Source organism: Lucilia sericata, unplaced genomic scaffold (assembly GCF_015586225.1).
Source record: "Lucilia sericata isolate MDLA Ls3-8-SP2 unplaced genomic scaffold, ASM1558622v1 Contig000111F_arrow, whole genome shotgun sequence".
Taxonomy (NCBI): Eukaryota; Metazoa; Arthropoda; class Insecta; order Diptera; family Calliphoridae; genus Lucilia; species Lucilia sericata.
Genome location: NW_023994143.1, coordinates 265,273 through 288,053, shown reverse-complemented (window position 1 = coordinate 288,053; position 22,781 = coordinate 265,273). Strand labels below are relative to the sequence as shown.

Here is a 22,781-nt window from a genome sequence, read left to right as displayed (position 1 = left end):
ACAAATAAATACAAAAGTTGGTCAATATATTTTTTAATATTGCTATTTTGATTATTTTGTATTTTTACATTTTGTGGTGGATAAATTGTGAAGTATGCGGCAAAAAAAGCATAGCCGCAAAAAAAATCATTACTTAATAAGTGAGCCAAAAAATGTACCTATTCAAAGAATAAAAATGACATAAATCTTATATTTATAAATACTTTTAATGTTAAGGTTTTGCTTGCACTTATACGGTGTTATTTTTCGTAAGCAGGTGTTCCGCGACAATCATAAATTTTGAATTTAATTTTTTTTTTGAGTGTAGTTATCCTCTTACCTGGTATTGATTTTCCTAATTCTAAATATTCCCTAACGGAGGGACTTAAGAAATTGGTGGGTATTTCGGGTAAATCCTTTTCTTGACTACCACTGTCATCACTTTCCAAATCTTGATGGGGTTCTGGTTCAAAGTGTACTTGTTCGGGGGCTCTTACTCTTTTGGCACGTTTCGAGCGGGTGGATTCACGGCAATCTAAAAATGATAAATGTAATATTTAATTAGTATTGAATAAAATTTCATGAATGATTAAATACAATTTATACTTAATGGAAATAAACTGAATATCACACCTACCAAATTTCTTTGAAAGATTTATGATTTTGTATAAATAAGAATATGTAAATAAAACTCAAGTTTTTTTTATTCCCGCATTAATGTCAAGATTAAATGCAATTACATAATTGCAATTGTAAAATATTTTTTACATATTTTTTTTAAATAAATCCAAGCACTAACTACAATACAACCAATCATCGTATTCATCCGACCAACCACAATACAACACACCTTTAAACAAACCACAAATTGCTGTAGTGTATAAAGTTTACCTTAAGTACTCTAGGTCTTGAAAATTTGCCAACTTTTTCGTTGTTTGGGTGCAAGAAAGTGGTAAATTTCACAGACCAACAAGATTAAAAAAACTCAAAACCCGGAGTCCATATATCGAGCAGCATAGAATCCGAATTTGGCCTCAGAATGTATCCAAAATTTGAAAAAAAATTATTCGTTTTTGGTTATATATGAGACGCTATAACGGCGCGTCTACTGACTTTAAAATAATTTTATAAATAATAGGATGGATAAATTCTGAGGTCAGATTCGGATTCAGCTCTGCCCAATCATTTAGAAAAGTAAACTTTGGTCTCTGGATCATTATTAGACCATCTACCCTGGTTCGTCTGTCCTTCCGTCAATCTATTGAAAGCAAGATAGAATTCACATCTGAAAATATGGAAATTATATTGATTTTGTCATTCCATTTATAGCTTATCGAAATATTGGTCGTAGACCCAAAAACTATATGTACAAATTTTTGGTTTCCCTCTTCTTTTGTCCCTCAGTTTATCTGTCAAAAGTAACATAGAGTTTTTGGTAATATTTCTGGATTTCATCTGGTCCCCAAATAAGTTTGATCTTATCCCTCTATCATAAAAAATTATGACAAATTTATCCACTTTTTCCGAAAATCCTGCCATTAAACATTTTATATTTGCTTCCCTTACGTTTTTGGCGAGGTAGTCCACTGACGCTTAAAGTCTGACATAACCAGGGACACCTTTCCTGTGTTCTTTAACTCCTTTTTTACAAGAATCCAATACCATTCCACAGGCCAAAGTTTTGGACAGTTTTATCGATTTCCCTCTCGTGTTACAAAATAATCATTATTTTTTGAATACCATTCGGTCCATAAATATGAAAATTCTCTGAGGTGTTTCAAAATATGTAATCCCGTTTTTTAGTCCCTCCGCAATAGATATTTTTATATGTAACGAGCCTACTGTCACAAAAGATCGGTTTCATTTGCCACGACTGCAAATGACTTAACACACAAATATTTTCTTTGTTTTTGTCCAGTATTCTTGAACAGTTGTATATCGGAACAGAAATAAGAAGACTCTCTGAGGTATTTAAAAATATATAAACCCCCTTTTTAGACACTTCGCAATGTTTTATTTTCTAAGTTATTAGCAGAGTTAATCCGGAACTTTCTGAACTTAATACGATTTCAAAGCAGCAGTAGCATTAGCTCTGCCCGCTAAAGAATCAGAAATTGATTGGTGCTCTTCGAAATTGTTGTTCAACTTATTTTGTCTTAACGATATCTGCTAAACCTTTTTTCTTTCCAATCGAGGACTTCTTTCCATGCTCAAGTCTTCCTTATACAAATTAATGGCTTTTGAAATAGGGTAACTATAAACTTTTAGATCTTTTGCGAATTCAATGAAAGTCCATTTTGGATTTTTTTGAAAAGTTTGAATTATTTTCTTCTCGAAGTCCATGAGATAACAGTTGAAAATTAATGATTTAGAATAGATAATATCTGATAAAAATAATTCATATTATGAGAATATTCGTTAATAAATGTTAAGTTTGAATAGATTTGCCCGCCTATTTTTCAAATCCCGCCTATTTCAACTACATAAAGCAAAGTTTTGATATGAACACTGCTAATATTCTATAGCCGAATGTGCAACGCCTACTATTATGGCCCCTCCCATTTTCATTGCAACTACGTATAATAGTAAAGATCAACCTCATGAAACGTTTTTTTTTTTAATCTGAAAATTTAGTCCTGCTGATATTTGACCTAGTCTAAGTGTTGTAAATTTTGAATTTTTACCAAAAATTATTTTTTTTTTTTTGGACTTTTTTGTGCTGTCATTGTTTTTTTTTTTTTATTTTTTCTCCCAACAGTTTTGATGGTGTTAACTTGTCAACATTTTTGACACCAAGAAACTATTATTAGTCATTTGTAGCATTAACACCAGCTGCTACGGTCTTAATTAAATGCCGTAGTCAATATTTATTGTAAAGGTGTCAATCATTGATTACACGACATCAACTATGTATGTGTTGAATAAATATATTATCTTACTTGTTGCAAGTGTTAATGTTATTAACAAGTTTGGAATATAGACTTATTAACAAGTGTTTAGACGACCACCCAAAGTTAGTCGTCAAATGTTTGTGTTTAGGAAACATATTTCAAAATTATGAAATTTTTATGTTTTAAATGTAATCTTTGAAGTTATACCAATTTTGTTGTCTTAAAATTTTCATTGCTCTTGAAGGGAACATTGCTATCGTAAACTTGCTGTGAACAATTCATTCACAATAGTTGATGTATATGCAACAGCTGTTCATGGTTTCATCGAAAAATTTCACAATTGGGTAAATTTTTTCACGACAAAAAGTTTGTGGACGAAAAAAGTGAAAAGGAGTATATATCACGTGAAATGTTGATTGGCGAAAGGGATGAATAACTTCAAAAAAATCATCAAACATTTTAATTTATTATATAAAGGACATTTTAATGACCGAACCGACTCAACCCATTAGCTCGAGTTCTTCAGCAAATTGCTTGTACGTGGACCGGCTCAGCCATGTACAAAAATTACCACCTGAATTCTTCCTAGAAGGATTCAGGATTCTATAGTCTACCTAGTGGATGAAAAAGACCACCGTGAAATGAGGCCGCCAAGGCAGGTGTCCATGTTATGCACTCGACATTCGACTCTACCCATTATAAATACTTCTTTACTTATTTTTTATACGTATTAAAAACTCAATCATCAACATTATACAACTCATATCGAAATACTTGACAAGGTCATTGATAATTTCTGCCATCATCACCTTATGCGTTCACAGCTAATGTTCTAAATATCGGGCGTGATTTTGTATTAAGTATTGTTATTTTATATTACAGTAGTTTTCCGATTTAACGAACATTCGTTTCTACGAACATCGCATTTAGCGAACTATCAATATTTTTACATTGAGTACCTTACATAACGAACAAAAAATACTTTTTGTACTCAGTTTAACGAACAAATATAAATAAAATTAATTGAAATTAGAGTTTAATTAACAAAAATAACTAAAAAACATTTCAGAAAAGCTTCGACGTTTTAGGAGGGGTATTTCCTTTTCTATTGCTTTCGAATATGGATTTCGAGAGTTGATTTTTTCTAATTTAGTAAAATGAAGGATCTAGATAATCTGAGATTTGTTATTAAAGATTTATACAAAAAATATGAGATAATCAAATCTACAATCCTTAATGTCGCAAAATCTAGAAAACAAGATATGACAGAGGCAATATTGCAACAATTAAACTGAATTCGCGTTGTAATAACTTTACATTAATCTATTTCCTAAGCCTGATGTAATGGAGGAATTCTGAGGCCAGATTCAGATTCATCGCAATTCAAGACATTGGGTTTCAACTTCTTTAAGAATTATGTCGTCCGACTGCTTTTCCAGAACGTAGATTAGTTTTACGAAATAAACTGTGTTTTTTTTCAGATTTCTTTATTGTTTTCACATTGTGATATAAATTGCTAGTTTTTCATAAAATTCTTATAAAATATTGTCTAAAGAATAATTGTTCAATTCACAATCGATGTTGTAGCGTTGTATGCGTAGTATGTCAGCAGCTGCTACAATAATTATAACAATGTTGTTGGTATTTTCTATGCAAAAGCTCTATACAACTCTTACGACAATTTTTCATATGTTTATTTCAGCTAAAGTGGTAACACAGAAATTCAAACAAACAGCTGTTTACCAAAACAAACAAAAATAAAATTTTATTAAAAACTGTTTATTTATTAGTTTTAAATGTGGAATAATGAAAATAAGAGAATTTTAAATTAAAAGAAATTAATTTGGTTTATTTCACTTGTTTAATTAATTTAATATTATTTGATTTTTTATCTTTTGACATTGTTTGTTTTGATTGTTTTTTTTTTTTTTTTCATTGAGAACATAAACTTATGACTTGCTGCAAAGATCTGTTCACAATCACTGTTACTACACTTTAGTAGATACAATATATAACTTGATTGTGAATTGAACAAATATTTCCTGAAACATATTTTTAAAAATTTGATTTTATGTAATTTTATTATTTATGTACCCAAAAGACACTTTCGAGTTAGTACTGCATATAACGAACTTTTCGATTTAACGAACAGGCCTGACAACATATAGGTTCGTTAAATCGGAAAACTACTGTATTGGTGACAATTGCAAAATTTAAATGCAATTATTTTTTTGCCAAGTATGATGATGTAATTTTTTGAGCATTAAAGTTGTGTAAAGTTGTTGTTGTTTTTTCGCATTTCATCTTAATGGTTGTTGACCTTGATGAAATTTATTTTTATTTATTTTTTGAAAAATACTAGTAAATTTTTAGCGAAAAATTGCATTAACTAGATGTACAAGTATTTATGTTTCTGTGTTTTTGTTTTTCTTTTTCATCATGATTTTGCTTCCCTCTATTAAAAGCAAGATTATTTTGTTTTGTAGTTATAGTGTGACCAATAATAATTCACACAATTTGTAGCCGGTAGGGACATTTTTTGTGTTTATTTGTATTATTGAAGTCTGTAGACGGTTAATTAGTTGGAACGTTAATCTTGAAATTTATCTCGAATGTTGCGTGTTCTATTTTGATATTCCTAGTGGGCGTGGCGCTTCCTATATTAATTAAATGCAGAAATTCGCATATCTACGATACTGACTGAGTGATCAATTTATCATCGCACAGCCTAAACTGTTAAGCTGAAAAGCTGAAATTTCCCCACTAGGTATTTTGGAAATTCGAATATTTAGGGCGTATATTTGATAACCTTATATCTCTCGAACTAGAAAATATACAAACACAATTTAAAACTTATCGTCATCATTTAAAAAATAAGCTGACAGGTGTCTGATACTTTTTTGAAATTCAGCCCTTTTAGGTAATAAAAGGGTAAAACAGTTTGGTACTTTTTTGCACACTATATACCCAACGAAAACATGGTAATGACTTGTACTTACTCAACAACTTACTTTTCAATGACCACTACATATGGTCTGCATTAATGTTTGTTCACTAATTACTTAGAATGAGTTTAATAATAACTTACAAATAATACAATAAAAGTTAAATTTTTGTTACCTTTAAATTTCCATTCACCTCGAAGGGAAAATTGCTATCGTGAACTTGTCGTTAACATTTCATTCACAATAGTTGATTTTGTTCGCAACAGCTGTTCATTGTTTACCAAATTTCAATACAAAATTTCAAAAAAGGGAAAATTTTATCACGTCAAAAATGTTCGTGAACTAAAAAAGTGAAAAGGGACATATTTCACGTAAAATTGTAATTGGCGATGTAAGTACTTACTTTTCAGTCTTAACATATGGTTTTCGAAATTTTTTCTCTGAAACAAGACTACTTAAGTACCAACTAACAGGCGATCGTAGTAAGTACTTATCTTACTCCCTATTTGTAAGCGATCGTAGTAAGTACTTGCCTTCAATGTCATCCCCGTGTTAAAATAATGACTTAAAATGCTATTGTGTAAGTAAATTTTAGCATTTTCAAGTTTATACTGGCATGGGCACACCCAAAGATATTGCAAAATTTTTGGATAACATTTTATTACTTCAATATGGAGAAAAGTACCAAAAGGAGGGGAAAACAACGAGAAATTTGATTTTTCAATTTAATTGAGTCAATTTTGATAGACTTAAAAAATTGGTAGATTTAGTAACGCCTTATATGCTATTATAGTCCGGTAACAAGGACTATTTTTTTTGGTACTTTTTAGTTTTTTTAGCTGGTACTTTTTGAGTTTTTTTTTTACAATATTGAACCTATAATATTGAACCTGGAAACATGAAATTAAACATTCCACGTCCTGAGTTAATGGAAATGTGTTAAAAATAATGCAGAAAATATAGTATTTGAAAAGTAAGTTATTGTATAAGAACAAGTCCTTACTATGTTTTAGCTGGATAATAATGATAAAAACGCACCTAATTGATCTCTATCTAACACAATAGTAAAATAAACAGTTATAAACATTATAACAATATAATATTAAACATTATTAGCAGCGTGATTGCTTTATGCTAACATGTTGCATGTTTGCAATACTTATAGTATTTGCTGTTTACAAGGTTAACCTCGTTTCTCATACATGTCTTCTTAGTCAAGATTTTGCAATAATTATTGTTTTCTAAAATATTTTTTTATATAATTTTTCACAAAATTTTAATAATATACTTTTTTATTTTTAGGTAAGATGTTTCTATATAGTTATTAACCATTGTCTAAAATAATAAAGGGGTAAGTTTAAGCTTTTGTTTAAACAACTTTCAATATTAAAGTTGGGTTCATTGCAAGTTTAAAAGTAGAACGTACACATTTAAGCCTGGGAAAATGTTATAAAGTTTAAACACAAGGTCGTTCTATAAAGTATTTAGAAAATTAATTACAGTTTTTTAACTCTATATTAGAAATTGTTGATTTAACTATATATTTTAGATTTAAAACAACACTGTGTCAGCTGATTTAACGGTAATAACACTTTAATTTCGCTTTTCAATCACGCTCTATGCATGATCCTTATTTAGTTGAAATATGTTTTAAAGGCCTAATTTGTAAATAAAACATCAAGCTTATTATGCTGTATAACAGTAACTTATTTAATGAGATAATTGCTAAATAAAAATTAATTTTATATATATTTATTATATATATTTTAGTTAAAGTTTTAGTTGGCATTCATTAATGTTTGTTCACTAATTACCACATTGTTTTCCCTCATTTAAAAAAAACTAGGTAATTAAAATAAAATAATTAAAAATGTGTCTTTGCCATAGTGGAGAGTGGGTAAGTTAGTCTGAGAGTGAGTGAGTGGTAAAGTGTATGGTGTAATAAGTTTTCATTTGGAACAGACGCATATAGACAAACAACATAATATTTTGTTTGAACAAGAGTTGGATATGTTGGAAATTTTGTCGACAATTTAAAAACCTATATAAACAGAGAATTTTTAGAATACTAGCATTACCCGGTAAGCTTCGCTACCCTTATCGTAATAAAATAAACTTAATGTTTAATTATACAAAATTCAAAAATAGCCGTTGTTACAATAAAGTATCAATAAATTAACTATTATAAACATTCACTTTCAAAAAGTTGGAAAAAGAAAAAGTACTAGAAATTTCCCTTTTATACATGTTCATTCAATTTTAAAAAAGATTCAAAGAGTACCAATTGAAAAACGAAAAATTTTACTCTAATTAATATTCATTCCATCAGGATTTTGCATCAAATAGTACCAGTAAAAAACGAAAAAGTACCTTTTTTATTAGTTCATTAGGAGACTGTTTTTACATTTCTAGCTTCAATATTGTAGTTAAATACTTCAAATAGTACCAGTTGCAAAGCGAAAAAAGTACCTAAAAGACCCCTTTGATAGATTCTCATTTACTAAGAACTTTGCTTGTTTAGTTTTATAGATCAAAACTCTGGACTCTGATTGTTTAATTTTATGTTTCTAGGTCAATATTATAAAATATTCAAAAAGTACCTTTTGAAAAACGAAAAAATACCAAAAAGGCTTCTTATATAGATTCTAATTTACTCCAGGATCTACTTTTTTAATTTCATGTTTCTAGTGATGATCAAATGAAATCTCGGCCTTTCCTTGGAATGATTTGAACAGGGATTGAACAAGAGAACCACATAACCTTGTATTAAGGGTGGCCAGTTGCCGCAGGACTTTGTCCTGGCAGGTCGGTTGGTTGAGATTCCTTCGGTATCGACGTAATGGCTGTGGTTTAAACCCAAATTCGCGGAAACAGACTGTCAGTTAAAGGACTGATGCACGGTGAGATCTATATTTCGGGATAAGTTCGATGCTGTTGCCGAAGTCAACAACGAAGTGACAGTGGGCCTAAGCGTTGATGTTAAATGTATATGATACAGGATGAATGTAGAGGTACACGGATCTTTCCCGCCCGTATACCTAAAGTGAGTGTGTCGAAGTGTGTTTTGTTCTCTATGAATATGTCGGATGAATGGGAAGCGTGCTGGGTTGAATTTTGATGCATGAAAGGTATCTTATACAAGTGATTCCATTGATTTTTTCTTCCTTGTCCAAATAGGTTCAGGGAAAACTCTTTTCATACCCGATTTACCACAGTATGTTCTCTGTGCGTGAGAACAAGGTCCTCGAATTATTTGATGGATTTGTGTTTCGGACGTCTCTAGGTGCTGTTTCCGACTCAACAGAGGCCATCCCACCTGCCTGGTTGTAAACGGAAGTGATGTTTTTACATCTCGGAAGTTAAGCAACGGGGTAGTAATGGTCAGAGATTGGATAGCTCGAGTACCTGAGCAAAGGCTTGTACATGGATCGGCAAAACCGTGTACAAAATTGCCAACAGCGTGTAAGATGCACAAAATGGCGTTGGTGTGTCGTCACAAAAGCTCACCCAGTGGGTGAATAAGACCATTGTGAAATTAGGCCAACGCGGCAGCAGTTCACGTAAAGCACTTTGATATTCATAGCCTAAAAAGAACGAAATTCGAAAAAGTACCAGACATTTGCATAACGATAAGTATTAAAGTTTTGTTGCACTTTTTTTAGTTTAGGAGTTATTCACCCCTATTGCCAATAGAAGTAAACTTTTTGTTCCCTTGAAATTTTCAGTCCCCTCGAAAGGGAAAATTGCCAACGTGAACTTGCTGTGAACAATTCATTCACAACAGTTGATTTTGTATGCAGCAGCTATCATTGTTTACAAATTTTTTCACGTCAAAAAAGTTAGTGAACGAAAAAAGTGAAAAGGGAACATATTTCACGTGAAATGTTGATTGGCGATAGGGGTGATTATGTTACCGAATTTCCCCATTTTTATCCCCTAAATATTCGAATTTTAAAAATTCACTTTCTATTATTGGAAAATTTATGGAAGGTTTAATTTCAAAACAAATTTTATGGAAAATTTTCTATAAACAGATTTTCTAGTTTATCTACATTTCTCTAGAAGCAGAGAATTAATCCGAAATTTTCTTCATACAACAAATTTATCGCAAATTTTTCTAACTTAAAAGATTTATTATGAAATAACAACTGTCCATTCCTGATTTGTTTAAACAAATACAACATTTTTGTATGCGTGTATTTCTTAATGAATGTGTTTTTTTTTTTTATTCACACACAATTTCACATGCATTTGTTGTTAAACTTTGGAGTTTAAATGTTGCATGTATGGTTGCGTAATGTGGCAAAATGCATAAATTTTAATTCCAATTTTACGTGTGTACGCCTGCCTATCTATATCCTATAAAATGTGTTTTTTTTTTTTTTTTTTGTAAAATTTACAACAAGAAAAAAAATTCAAATTAAATAGGACACACTCTAATACTTTTGAAATTAATTTCATATTTCTCTACACTCAAGCATAGAATTTCCATTAGACATTTTTCAGTTGAAACAACTATTTAAATAAAACCATACCATACCTACATTTACTTACGTTTACATTTTTGTATATTTCCTAATATTTTTCTTTAAATTTCAAGATAAAAAATTTTTCCCGTAAAATTTTTAATTTTCACATTTTTTAAATATCCTGCTGCTTGTTTAAAGTGACTTTTTTAAATTGTACAATTCAATTTGACTTTATTAACAAATAATATTTTCTCATAATGTCCAGAACATGCATACATACACTTCGTTTATCCCACAAAATAAATATGACCAGAAAGTATGGAAATAATTTCTGTAAATATTAATAAAACCATAATGGAAATTTAAATTTTTGAAAATGTAAAAAAAAGATAAATCTTTAAAATAACGTTTACACCTTCTTTCCTTATAAATTGGGCAAATATTGGATAGGTGGACAATTATAAGAGTATTAAAAATAAGAAAAAGTTATCGAATTTTTTTAGACATATTCTAAAAAAAATAATAAAATATGGTATTATCCTTTTAAATATTCATAGAGGGATTTACGTTAACATTTAAGTTCATCAGGCATGGGGGGTAATGATTACACAAAGTAATTCACTACATGGTCAATTACAATTACTTGTAATGTGTAATTGATAAATAACAAATTACAATTATTTGTAATTTTAATTGAAGTTTTTCCAATTACAATTACTTGTAATGTATAATTGACCAATAACCAATTACTTGTAATTGCAATTGAAGTTTCCAATTTAAATTACTTGTAATTGTAATTTAGGTATTACTAATTACAAAATTACATGTAATTATAAGGAACAAAATTTACAATTAAAAGTAATTGTAACTGGAATTTCTTCAATTACAATTAAAAGTAATTGTAATTGGCAAAACTTCAATTACAACTACAAGTAATTGTAATTGGCGAAACTTCAATTACAATTACAAATAATTGTAATTGGATAAACTTCAATTACAATTACAAGTAATTGTAATTGGTGAATCTTCAATTACAATTACTTCAAATGTAATTGTAATTGAAAATGTAGTCATTACCTCCCATGCCTGTAGTTCATTATGCAGAATTTCATTGCAATACTGGTGTTTATAAGTGAATTACTGATCTTCAAGTCACTTTCTGAAAGGGACTTTGAATCATCTTTACATGGACGGACAGACGGACGGATATAGCTAAATCGATTAAGAAAACTATTCTTAGCCGATTGATATAATATAAGTTAAGTATAGGACGAATATTTTTGTGCGTTACATACATCAGCACGAACCCAATATACTCTCCACTAAAGTGGTGTTGAGTATAAAATGTTTATTGAAAATTTTCTATAAATAGAACAATTTATTGAAAATTTAAAAATTTATTTCGAACATTTTCTATAAATATAAAGTTTTTCGAGCATTTTCTATAAATAAAAAAAATCATCGAAAATTGTCTCTAAATAGGAAATTTATCGGAAATTCGGTATGAATAGAAAAATATAAGGAAATTTTTGTATAAATAGAAATTTTCAAATTTATCGAAAATTTTCTATAAATAAACAAGTAAGAATTTATAGTCGGACATGGCAGACCATATGATACCATATACCAGTGATTATGTTACAAATTTTGATTATTTTTTTTTAATAATAAAGTATTTAATTTCATTTTTACCTTAATTATGAAATATTTTAACAATTTCTTGGTAAAAAGGGGATTGTCTAAAAGAACGGTTATATGGGGGTTAATATGGTCCTATCCTTATAAATTTTGGTAGAGGGATTTACGTCTACGTATGATATTTATGCATAATATCATCGTGATATTAGTGTTTATAAGTGAATTTTGACCATCAAGTCATTTTCTGAAAGGGGCTTTGTATGGGGGATAGGGTCAAATCGGGCCCGATCATTACGAAAATTAGCAGTAAAATTAAGACTTATATAAAACTAAGTTTGCGGATTTTTGAAGTGATACAAAACATTTAACATATTTATGAGCTCAAAAGCCCTATTCGGGGGTTACGGTTGTATGGGGGATATACGAAATAATGGACCGATTTAAACCATTTTCTATTGGCTTCGTAATTGGGTCAAAAAAAGGTTTACATGGACACACAGACAGACGGTCGGACAGACGGACATAACTAAATCGACTCAGAAAGTGATTCTGAGCCGATAGGTATACTTTAGGACCAATATTTTTAGGTTTAACAAACATCAGCACAAACGCATAATACACCTCCCCCCCCCACTATAGTGGTGTAGGGTATAATAAAATTATTAATAAGTTTTCAGTAAGCAGTAAAAAAGTAAAAAACATCTAATTTATCCCTTATATTTGTAAAAAAAAAAAATAATTTATCGTAATTTATCTCTCACCCAATAATAATTAATTTGTAAAATATGAAAATATGTTGATTTCAACGGAACACTTATAAACAATTAACATTCTGGAAATAAATAAACTGCAAAAGCCAAAAACACAAATACAAAATTAATAATAAAAAGAATAAAAGAAAAAAAAACAATAACGAAACTGAATGAATTTTCAATGAGTTTATCACATTTAAATATGCATAAATTAAGGTAAAATGTTGAGTCCTATATACAGGACTTTATATTCATTTAATACCAAAAATAAAAGACATCTTCTTAACATACTGACAAAATAATGAGATTGTTGTCGTCATTAACGTAGAACAGCAGCAGCTAGCAAGGATGTGTATGAGAGAATGTTTGTTAAAGTATGTTTGTCATATAAACATAATGTGAATAAAGCAAATACAAACATACTTATCCTTTTACACAAACACATACACACACAGAAACTAACATACATACAACCAAACAGTCATTAATGTACATGCAAAACAATAATAATTTATATCCTTTTTTTTTGTGGGATTCACTCATTAACGCGTAAAAAATATACAAAAAAACATTCATCAGGCATTTAAATAATATGCAACAAAAAACAATAAAAACAACTATATTGTGGCAATAACAATAATAATAATTATAAAATAAAAAAATTATGTCAGGTCAACAGAAAAAAAAATATTTAACAATTTCCTGTTGTGAGAAATGATGCTGATAATCTGACTATATCAAGGATAAAATTATATAATAAGCTTAATAATAATATTTTCCATCACACCGTGTATAAGTCTGCGTGTTAATGCTATTTATATTTTCCACATTTTAATGTGTTTTAAATGGTATTTAATTTAAAAATCTTCTTATGTTATTAAAAGGTAAATATTATCAAATTTAAGCCGTCAAAGTATATAATATCTAACTAAAAGAAAAGAATTTATCTTCATTCTAGTCGTTTGCTTTAATATTATTTTTAGTGTGATTGCTTCATTTAGTCGTACTCATCACCTTTAATATAATTTAAATGAATGCCTTTTGATATTTCAAAAATCGTTTTTTGAGTAACTCTGCTGTTCTTTGTATACAAACAACTACAGCTGTTTATTATTTTTCTTTATTTTACAAAAATCAACATTGATGTTTAAAGAATATCGCATTATTTTTTATAAAGACAAAAACATTAAATTAAAAAAAAATCATTGTTCTTTATTACTCCACCTTTAAAATTTATTTGCATTTTGCAACTAAAATGTTGTCACGTTTTTTATTTGTGTTTATTAATATATTTTTGTTTATTATACCCTACACCACTTTAGTGGGGAGGGTATATTGTATTTGTGCTGATGTTTGTAACATACAAAAATATTCGTCCTAGACCCACCTTAAAGTATACCAATCGGCTTAGAATCGTTTTCTGAGTCGATTAAGCTATGTCCGTCCGAAATTTGGCACGCACGTTTTATTTGACCCAAGGACGAAGCCTATTGAAAATGGTTAAAATCGGTCCATTATTTCACCTAGCCCCCATAGAACAGAACCCCCCGAAAAGGGCTTTTGAGCTGATAATTATGTTAAATATACAGATATATCGATAAAATGCGACACAACTAAGTCTTGATGACCCTGCCAAATTTCATAAAGATCGGGCCCCATTTGACCCTAGCTCCCATACAAAGTCCAAAATCGCGATGAAATTCAGCACAATAAAATATTATGTAAATATAAATATATTCAGAAAATTTTATCGGGCTTGGTCCATATTTGCCCCTAGCCCCCATATAAAGCCTCTTTCAGAAAATTAGTTTTTCATCCATAAATTGCTTAAATGTATCGGAACAAGGGAATATTGAAGATAAATGCTTTATTATGAAAAATAAATCACATTTAATATTCATAACTGGTGTAGGGTATCATATGGTCGGCCACGCCCGACTATACTTTCTTACTTGTATTTTCATTGATTTTGTTCTGATATCTTAACCCCGTATTCATAAAGATATTAATTGTTTATTTTTAGTTTATTAAGCACATTTCACATACAAAATTCCAACAATAACCCAAGTTTAGGTTAGGTTGATAGGAGGATGTATACAACATAAAATCCGAAGAAATACACCTAGACCATTATCGGGCCTGTTGTGTGCACCTTTTCATAAAAAAATATCACTGAATGTATTATTTTTCAGTGTTCAGAAACTAAATACGTAATTCCTAAGAATTTTCCAATCAGTATTAGCCAGGAATGTTATATCCAAAATACTTGGTTCTAACATTGAAGAATGCCTGACTGTGGCAAAGAAAGTGCTTCAGAGTTTCACTGTCCTCTCCACATTCGTCTGAATCCAAACGTCCAATTTTGCATAGATCTGCTCGTAATCCTGTGTATCCACTCAGAATACGTACCATCATACTAACCTCGGGTTTGCTCATTTTAAGGAGATTTCTCATCTTGCTCTCATCAGGATCACCTCATAGGATCTTTGTGGTTCTATCCACCGTTTCATTATTCCAAGAATGGGATTCTGTCACCCATATTTATACCCTACACCACTTTAGTAGGAAGGGTATATTGGGTTTGTGCTGATGTTTGTAACATACAAAAATATTCGTCCTATACCCACCTTAAAGTATATCAATCGGCTTAGAATCGTTTTCTGGGTCGATTAAGCTATGTCCGTCTGTCCGTCCGTCCTTCTGGCTGGCTGTCCATGTAAACCTTGTGCGCAAGGTACAGGTTGCAATTTTCAAGATAATTGGATGAAATTTGGCACACACTCTTTTCGGTCCAAGGACGAAGCCTATTGAAAATGGTTAAAATCGGTCCATTATTTTACTTAGCCCCCATACAACAGAACCCCCCGAAAAGGGCTTCTGAGCTCATAATTATCTTAAATATAGCTGTATATTGATAAAAAGCGACACAACTAAGTTTTATACAAGCCTTGATGACCTTGTCAAATTTCATAGAGATCGAGCCTCATTTGACCCTAGCTCCCATACAAAGTCCCCTTCAGAAAATTACTTGAATGACCAAAATTAACTTATAAACACAAATATCGCGATGAAATTCAGCACAATAAAATATTATGTAAATATAAATATATTTACAAAATTTTATCAAGCTTGGTCCATACTTGGCCCCCATATAAAGTCTCTTTCAGAAAATTAGTTTTTCATCCATAAATTGCTTAAATATATCGGAACAATGAATTATTATGAAAAATAAATCACATTTAATATTCATAACTGGTGTAGGGTATCATATGGTCGGTCACGCCCGACTATACTTTCTTACTTGTTTTAATTCAGCTTTTGTTGCGTGAATTGGTTTTGCGTTTGTCAGGTCAACTACCATGAGCCCCCTTCCCTTTAAAACTATTACATTCACCCGTTGCCGACTATTCCCGATTGGCCTGGTACCCATATAATGCAAACCTTACCTCTGGGAGAATATTCTTAGATTTAATTCTATCACCTGATATCGCCCTAATTGATTTCTGGCTGTTTATAAATATATCAAGCCCTGTGGGCGCCATTTTTATTATAATCCAATTTACACATTTCGTTATTGCTCGTACTTCTGCCTGGATGCTTGTGTTATGATTAGGTCTTCAATATAGAACCCCAGGCCCAATTTGTCCCCCAATTTAGAGCCATCCGTGTAGCAATGGATTCCTACTGGTATTTGCTTTAATGTTCCGCTTGACCAAGACATTCTACCTGGGATCAGCATTTCAATGTTTCCGACATGTCTGGTACGCGATCAGGCACGTCCGATGATTGTGTATAACCTTCCAATGTATCCAATATACATACATTGATGACGTGTCCTAAAACAGCTTTTGTCCAGTTCGCCTAAAGTAAAGAGCCGTTCGGCTGTAAGCGCCGCCTCATATCTTAAATAGGTTTCAATGGGTGGAATATCTAACTTAACTTAATGAGTGGAATATCTAACAATAACTTTATTAAGTATTTATGAATACGGGGGAAAAACTTAAAAAAAGAAATATTAAGGGTTTTCATTTAAACGCTTAAGTTTCCCATTTGTGCAAGTAGGCAAGTTTATTCGACTTGTTTCATGAAACCCCTGTACAAATTCTGTTCAAATACAATATTTGTAAACATTTTAAAACAATGTCAAACTAAATTAAATAATAACGCTAATCTGGGTCCCTGGTCACGATAAATGTCAGGATAACTGTATAGCTAACGAATTAACCATAAACGGCGCGATGTTAGATGAGGAAGAAATCGACGCCTTTATTGGTATGAACTGTAAGACACTTGTTCTTAATGAACTGTATGGGAAAACCCAAATCAGGTGGTTCAGTGAAACCGCTTATCAGATCTCGAGGTCTATCTGGCCTTTATATGCTAATGCTCTCAGATCAAGACTTCTCATAGGCTTTCGAAGAGAGCAAATAAAAACGTTTGTATCAGTAATTATAGGACATTGTGTCATAGGCACTCATGCCAGGAGATTAGGATATAATGACTACTGCAGAAGTTATCATAATAAGTAAGAAGATATCGCATCTACTCTGCTATTGCCGTACTGAAAGCAGGGAACATGACTTTTGTGCTCCCTTTTTGTCAGGCATGCAGGAGATTTCTGAGATAGGTCTTAGAAATATCCTATGCTTCATAAATGAAACCTGTTGGTTTAGTTCTGGAAGCAGAAAGTGATATCGGAATACACTCCTGTGACCTGGGATAACATAAAGGGAGCAACTTAAATGCACACCAAGTGAGCTGCTTATGAAGCAGTTGCCCTCGATACGTAACCTAACCTATACCCTACACCACTATAGTGGGAGCGGAGGTATTATGCATTTGTGCTGATTTTTGTAACACCCAAAAATATTAGTCCTACACCTTAAAGTATACTAATCGGCTCAGAATCACTTTCTGAGTCAATATAGTTATGTATGTTACTTCATTATTTCGCATAGCCACCACGCAACCCTACCCCTCGAATACGGGTTTGAGCTGATAATTATGTTTAATATTCTAATATGACACTTCCGATTTTCGTAATGCTGGGATATAATTTGACCGTAGCCCTTGCACAAGTTCCCATTCTTACTTGTTTTATTTATAGAAAATAATTTTTTTTTTACATTTATATAAAATTTTATAACATTTTCGATAAATTCTAATATACAATCCTCTTGTCCGCCTGTCTATTTTCTACAGACCCCAGACATCATCGTTATCCAAATATTCAACAATTCTGTCAGACATGCTTTCAAAAAGTTTTATATTTAAAATCCGAGACAACCTCTAAAAATTTTCTTCAAAAAAACGAAAATTTTTGCATGCTTTAACAAAAAAGCAACAACAACATTGCTTATTTAAAAAAAACGTATGTTTAGTTGTGTGTTGGCTTTATTGCTTTGCGTATTTTCTTTTTGTAATTTTTTTATAATTTTATTATTATAATAATGCTAGAGGGTAACTTTTGCCACTAAATCTTTTATTAGTCATATTTATTTTCTTAATATATATATTTTTTTTTCGTTTCCACATGCTGGCTACATATGATGACTGTCAGGGCCATCATTATAGTCGACTTTTAAATGTGAATGCAAATAAATGTCTTATAAATTTTTCAAAATGATATTTAATCATCATTAATTTTATGTATCGTTGAGATTAAAAACACATTTATTAAGATTAATCTTTAATCATCAATTTAATTTGTCAAAAATTATTTAAGTGTTATGCAGACAATAATAATTTCAACACCTTGACATTTAAATATCAATCAAAGACTTTTAAACAAATACAAACAGACATATTTTATTATTATATAATTATGGTTAATTATATATTAAAAGTACTAAATGTATTTGAAGTTTATTATAAAGCAACTTTAAGTAAAATTTATATGTAGCACCCTTTGTTTGTTTTATTCAGCCACATTTATTGCAAATCAATTTTAATATTTTATAGACTTTTATTGCTTAATTTTGTATAAATAAAAAAAAGTGTGCATCATTCATTTGGTTAATTAATGTTATGGGTTGAATAATAAATTTTATTATGGACTATTAAATTAAATAAATAATTGTAATCGCTACACTTTTTCCGCTTATCGTACTTTAAAATCCCATGATTATCATGTTACAATTCACAAATTATCTTCTTTTATTATATTTATTGTTGTATGTTATAAAAAAAACATCTATTACAGTAGAATTCTAATAAAATGAATTGCCCCTTTTTCGCTTCTACCAAGTATCTGTTAAAATATATTTACTACTTTTTTCTCAGCCGCAAGGATTCAGATTTGTAATTTTTTACAAAATATCTTAAGAAATTTTGTCTGTCTACAGTTTAATTTTGAGGCTTCATAAAGATTATGTATACTGCTTCGATCCGCATAGATATCAAAAATAATTTTGCCAAGACCCCAAATATCTTCTTGGGGATTTAATCTTGGATTATTCAATTGGACTTGTTTTGGGGTATTTTTATATTTCAACCCCAAAAATCGGCTTTGAAATTCACATTAAATAAAAATAATAATAATATTTTAATCAAAATACCACATTATTTCTTGGTGCGTGAAAATTATTCGTGAAGGTCATTTTAATCTAGTTTGACTGTTGTATGCTTTATTATTTTTAATCATATTCATATATATTTGTTAACAAAATATTTAATTGTTTAAGCCTACTTCAATTTAATTTTAATCTTTTATTACTTAACCCTTTAAAACACACACACATAACCATCTCTACTTTAGATATATGAAATCATTCAATCATCTTGGTCCAACAAATTATAAATTTTTTGATCACGTTGGCTTTAAAACATCTTTCAGATATTTTCTTTTCTAAATCATTCATTTTCAACTGATATGTATGCGAGCTAATCTATAATCTAGTCTATAGTCTAGTCTATAGTCTAGTCTATAATCTAGTCTAGTCTATAGTCTAGTTAGTCTATAGTCTAGTCTATAGTCTAGTCTATAGTCTAGTCTATAGTCTAGTCTATAGTCTAGTCTATAGTCTAGTCTATAGTCTAGTCTATAGTCTAGTCTATAGTCTAGTCTATAGTCTAGTTCTATAGTCTAGTCTATAGTCTAGTCTATAGTCTAGTCTATAGTCTAGTCTATAGTCTAGTCTATAGTCTAGTCTATAGTCTAGTCTATAGTTCTAGTCTATAGTCTAGTCTATAGTCTAGTCTATAGTCTAGTCTATAGTCTAGTTCTATAGTCTAGTCTATAGTCTAGTCTATAGTTAGTCTATAGTCTAGTCTATAGTCTAGTCTATAGTCTAGTCTATAGTCTAGTCTATAGTCTAGTCTATAGTCTAGTCTATAGTCTAGTCTATAGTCTAGTCTATAGTCTAGTCTATAGTCTAGTCTATAGTCTAGTCTATAGTCTAGTCTATAGTCTAGTCTATAGTCTAGTCTATAGTCTAGTCTATAGTCTAGTCTTAGTCTAGTCTATAGTTCTAGTCTATAGTCTAGTCTATAGTCTAGTCTATAGTCTAGTCTATAGTCTAGGTCTATAGTCTAGTCTATAGTCTAGTCTATAGTCTAGTCTATAGTCTAGTCTATAGTCTAGTCTATAGTCTAGTCTATAGTCTAGTCTATAGTCTAGTCTATAGTCTAGTCTATAGTCTAGTCTATAGTCTAGTCTATAGTCTAGTCTATAGTCTAGTCTATAGTCTAGTCTATAGTCTAGTCTATAGTCTAGTCTATAGTCTAGTCTATAGTCTAGTCTATAGTCTAGTCTATAGTCTAGTCTATAGTCTAGTCTATAGTCTAGTCTATAGTCTAGTCTATAGTCTAGTCTATAGTCTAGTCTATAGTCTAGTCTATAGTCTAGTCTATAGTCTAGTCTATAGTCTAGTCTATAGTCTAGTCTATAGTCTAGTCTATAGTCTAGTCTATAGTCTAGTCTATAGTCTAGTCTATAGTCTAGTCTATAGTCTAGTCTATAGTCTAGTCTATAGTCTAGTCTATAGTCTAGTCTATAGTCTAGTCTATAGTCTAGTCTATAGTCTAGTCTATAGTCTAGTCTATAGTCTAGTCTATAGTCTAGTCTATAGTCTAGTCTATAGTCTAGTCTATAGTCTAGTCTATAGTCTAGTCTATAGTCTAGTCTATAGTCTAGTCTATAGTCTAGTCTATAGTCTAGTCTATAGTCTAGTCTATAGTCTAGTCTATAGTCTAGTCTATAGTCTAGTCTATAGTCTAGTCTATAGTCTAGTCTATAGTCTAGTCTATAGTCTAGTCTATAGTCTAGTCTATAGTCTAGTCTATAGTCTAGTCTATAGTCTAGTCTATAGTCTAGTCTATAGTCTAGTCTATAGTCTAGTCTATAGTCTAGTCTATAGTCTAGTCTATAGTCTAGTCTATAGTCTAGTCTATCTAGTCTATAGTCTAGTCTATAGTCTAGTCTATAGTCTAGTCTATAGTCTAGTCTATAGTCTAGTCTATAGTCTAGTCTATAGTCTAGTCTATAGTCTAGTCTATAGTCTAGTCTATAGTCTAGTCTATAGTCTAGTCTATAGTCTAGTCTATAGTCTAGTCTATAGTCTAGTCTATAGTCTAGTCTATAGTCTAGTCTATAGTCTAGTCTATAGTCTAGTCTGTTAGTCTATAGTCTAGTCTATAGTCTAGTCTATAGTCTAGTCTATAGTCTAGTCTATAGTCTAGTCTATAGTCTAGTCTATAGTCTAGTCTATAGTCTAGTCTAGTCTATAGTCTAGTCTATAGTCAAGTCTATAGTCCAGTCTATAGTAAAAGTCTAGACTATAGTCTAGTCTATAGTCTAGTCTATAGTCTAGTCTATAGTCTAGTCTATAGTCTAGTCTATAGTCTAGTCTATAGTCTGTCTATAGTCTAGTCTATAGTCTAGTCTATAGTCTAGTCTATAGTCTAGTCTATAGTCTAGTCTATAGTCTAGTCTATAGTCTAGTCTATAGTCTAGTCTATAGTCTAGTCTATAGTCTAGTCTATAGTCTAGTCTATAGTCTAGTCTATAGTCTAGTCTATAGTCTAGTCTATAGTCTAGTCTATAGTCTAGTCTATAGTCTAGTCTATAGTCTAGTCTATAGTCTAGTCTATAGTCTAGTCTATAGTCTAGTCTATAGTCTAGTCTATAGTCTAGTCTATAGTCTAGTCTATAGTCTAGTCTATAGTCTAGTCTATAGTCTAGTCTATAGTCAGTCTAGTAGTCTATAGTCTAGTCTATAGTCTAGTCTATAGTCTAGTCTATAGTCTAGTCTATAGTCTAGTCTATAGTCTAGTCTATAGTCTAGTCTATAGTCTAGTCTATAGTCTAGTCTATAGTCTAGTCTATAGTCTAGTCTATAGTCTAGTCTATAGTCTAGTCTATAGTCTAGTCTATAGTCTAGTCTATAGTCTAGTCTATAGTCTAGTCTATAGTCTAGTCTATAGTCTAGTCTATAGTCTAGTCTATAGTCTAGTCTATAGTCTAGTCTATAGTCTAGTCTATAGTCTAGTCTATAGTCTAGTCTATAGTCTAGTCTATAGTCTAGTCTATAGTCTAGTCTATAGTCTAGTCTATAGTCTAGTCTATAGTCTAGTCTATAGTCTAGTCTATAGTCTAGTCTATAGTCTAGTCTATAGTCTAGTCTATAGTCTAGTCTATAGTCTAGTCTATAGTCTAGTCTATAGTCTAGTCTATAGTCTAGTCTATAGTCTAGTCTATAGTCTAGTCTATAGTCTAGTCTATAGTCTAGTCTATAGTCTAGTCTATAGTCTAGTCTATAGTCTATAGTCTAGTATAGTCTAGTCTATAGTCTAGTCTATAGTCTAGTCTATAGTCTAGTCTATAGTCTAGTCTATAGTCTAGTCTATAGTCTAGTCTATAGTCTAGTCTATAGTCTAGGTCTATAGTCTAGTCTATAGTCTAGTCTATAGTCTAGTCTATAGTCTAGTCTATAGTCTAGTCTATAGTCTAGTCTATAGTCTAGTCTATAGTCTAGTCTATAGTCTAGTCTATAGTCTAGTCTATAGTCTAGTCTATAGTCTAGTCTAGTCTATAGTCTAGTCTATAGTCTAGTCTATAGTCTAGTCTATAGTCTAGTCTATAGTCTAGTCTATAGTCTAGTCTATAGT

The 22,781-nt window shown here is 30.7% G+C and overlaps 2 protein-coding genes across 7 annotated transcripts in view; one reads left to right on the top strand and one right to left on the bottom strand.

The window, feature by feature from the left end:
• The window catches only part of LOC119600355 (RING finger protein 17), a 183,435-nt gene that overhangs the window by 117,213 nt on the left and 43,441 nt on the right, over positions 1-22,781 (top strand). The window lies entirely within an intron of this gene.
• The window catches only part of LOC119600359, a 52,800-nt gene that overhangs the window by 7,291 nt on the left and 22,728 nt on the right, over positions 1-22,781 (bottom strand). For all 5 annotated transcript variants that reach the window (XR_005231135.1, XR_005231137.1, XR_005231136.1 and 2 more), the window contains exon 3: positions 320-514. Coding sequence is in view for 2 of the 5 variants with exons in the window: in XM_037950527.1 (XP_037806455.1) it covers positions 320-514 (195 nt within the window). In the remaining 3 variants the exon portion in view is untranslated. The remainder of the gene's footprint in view (positions 1-319; positions 515-22,781) is intronic.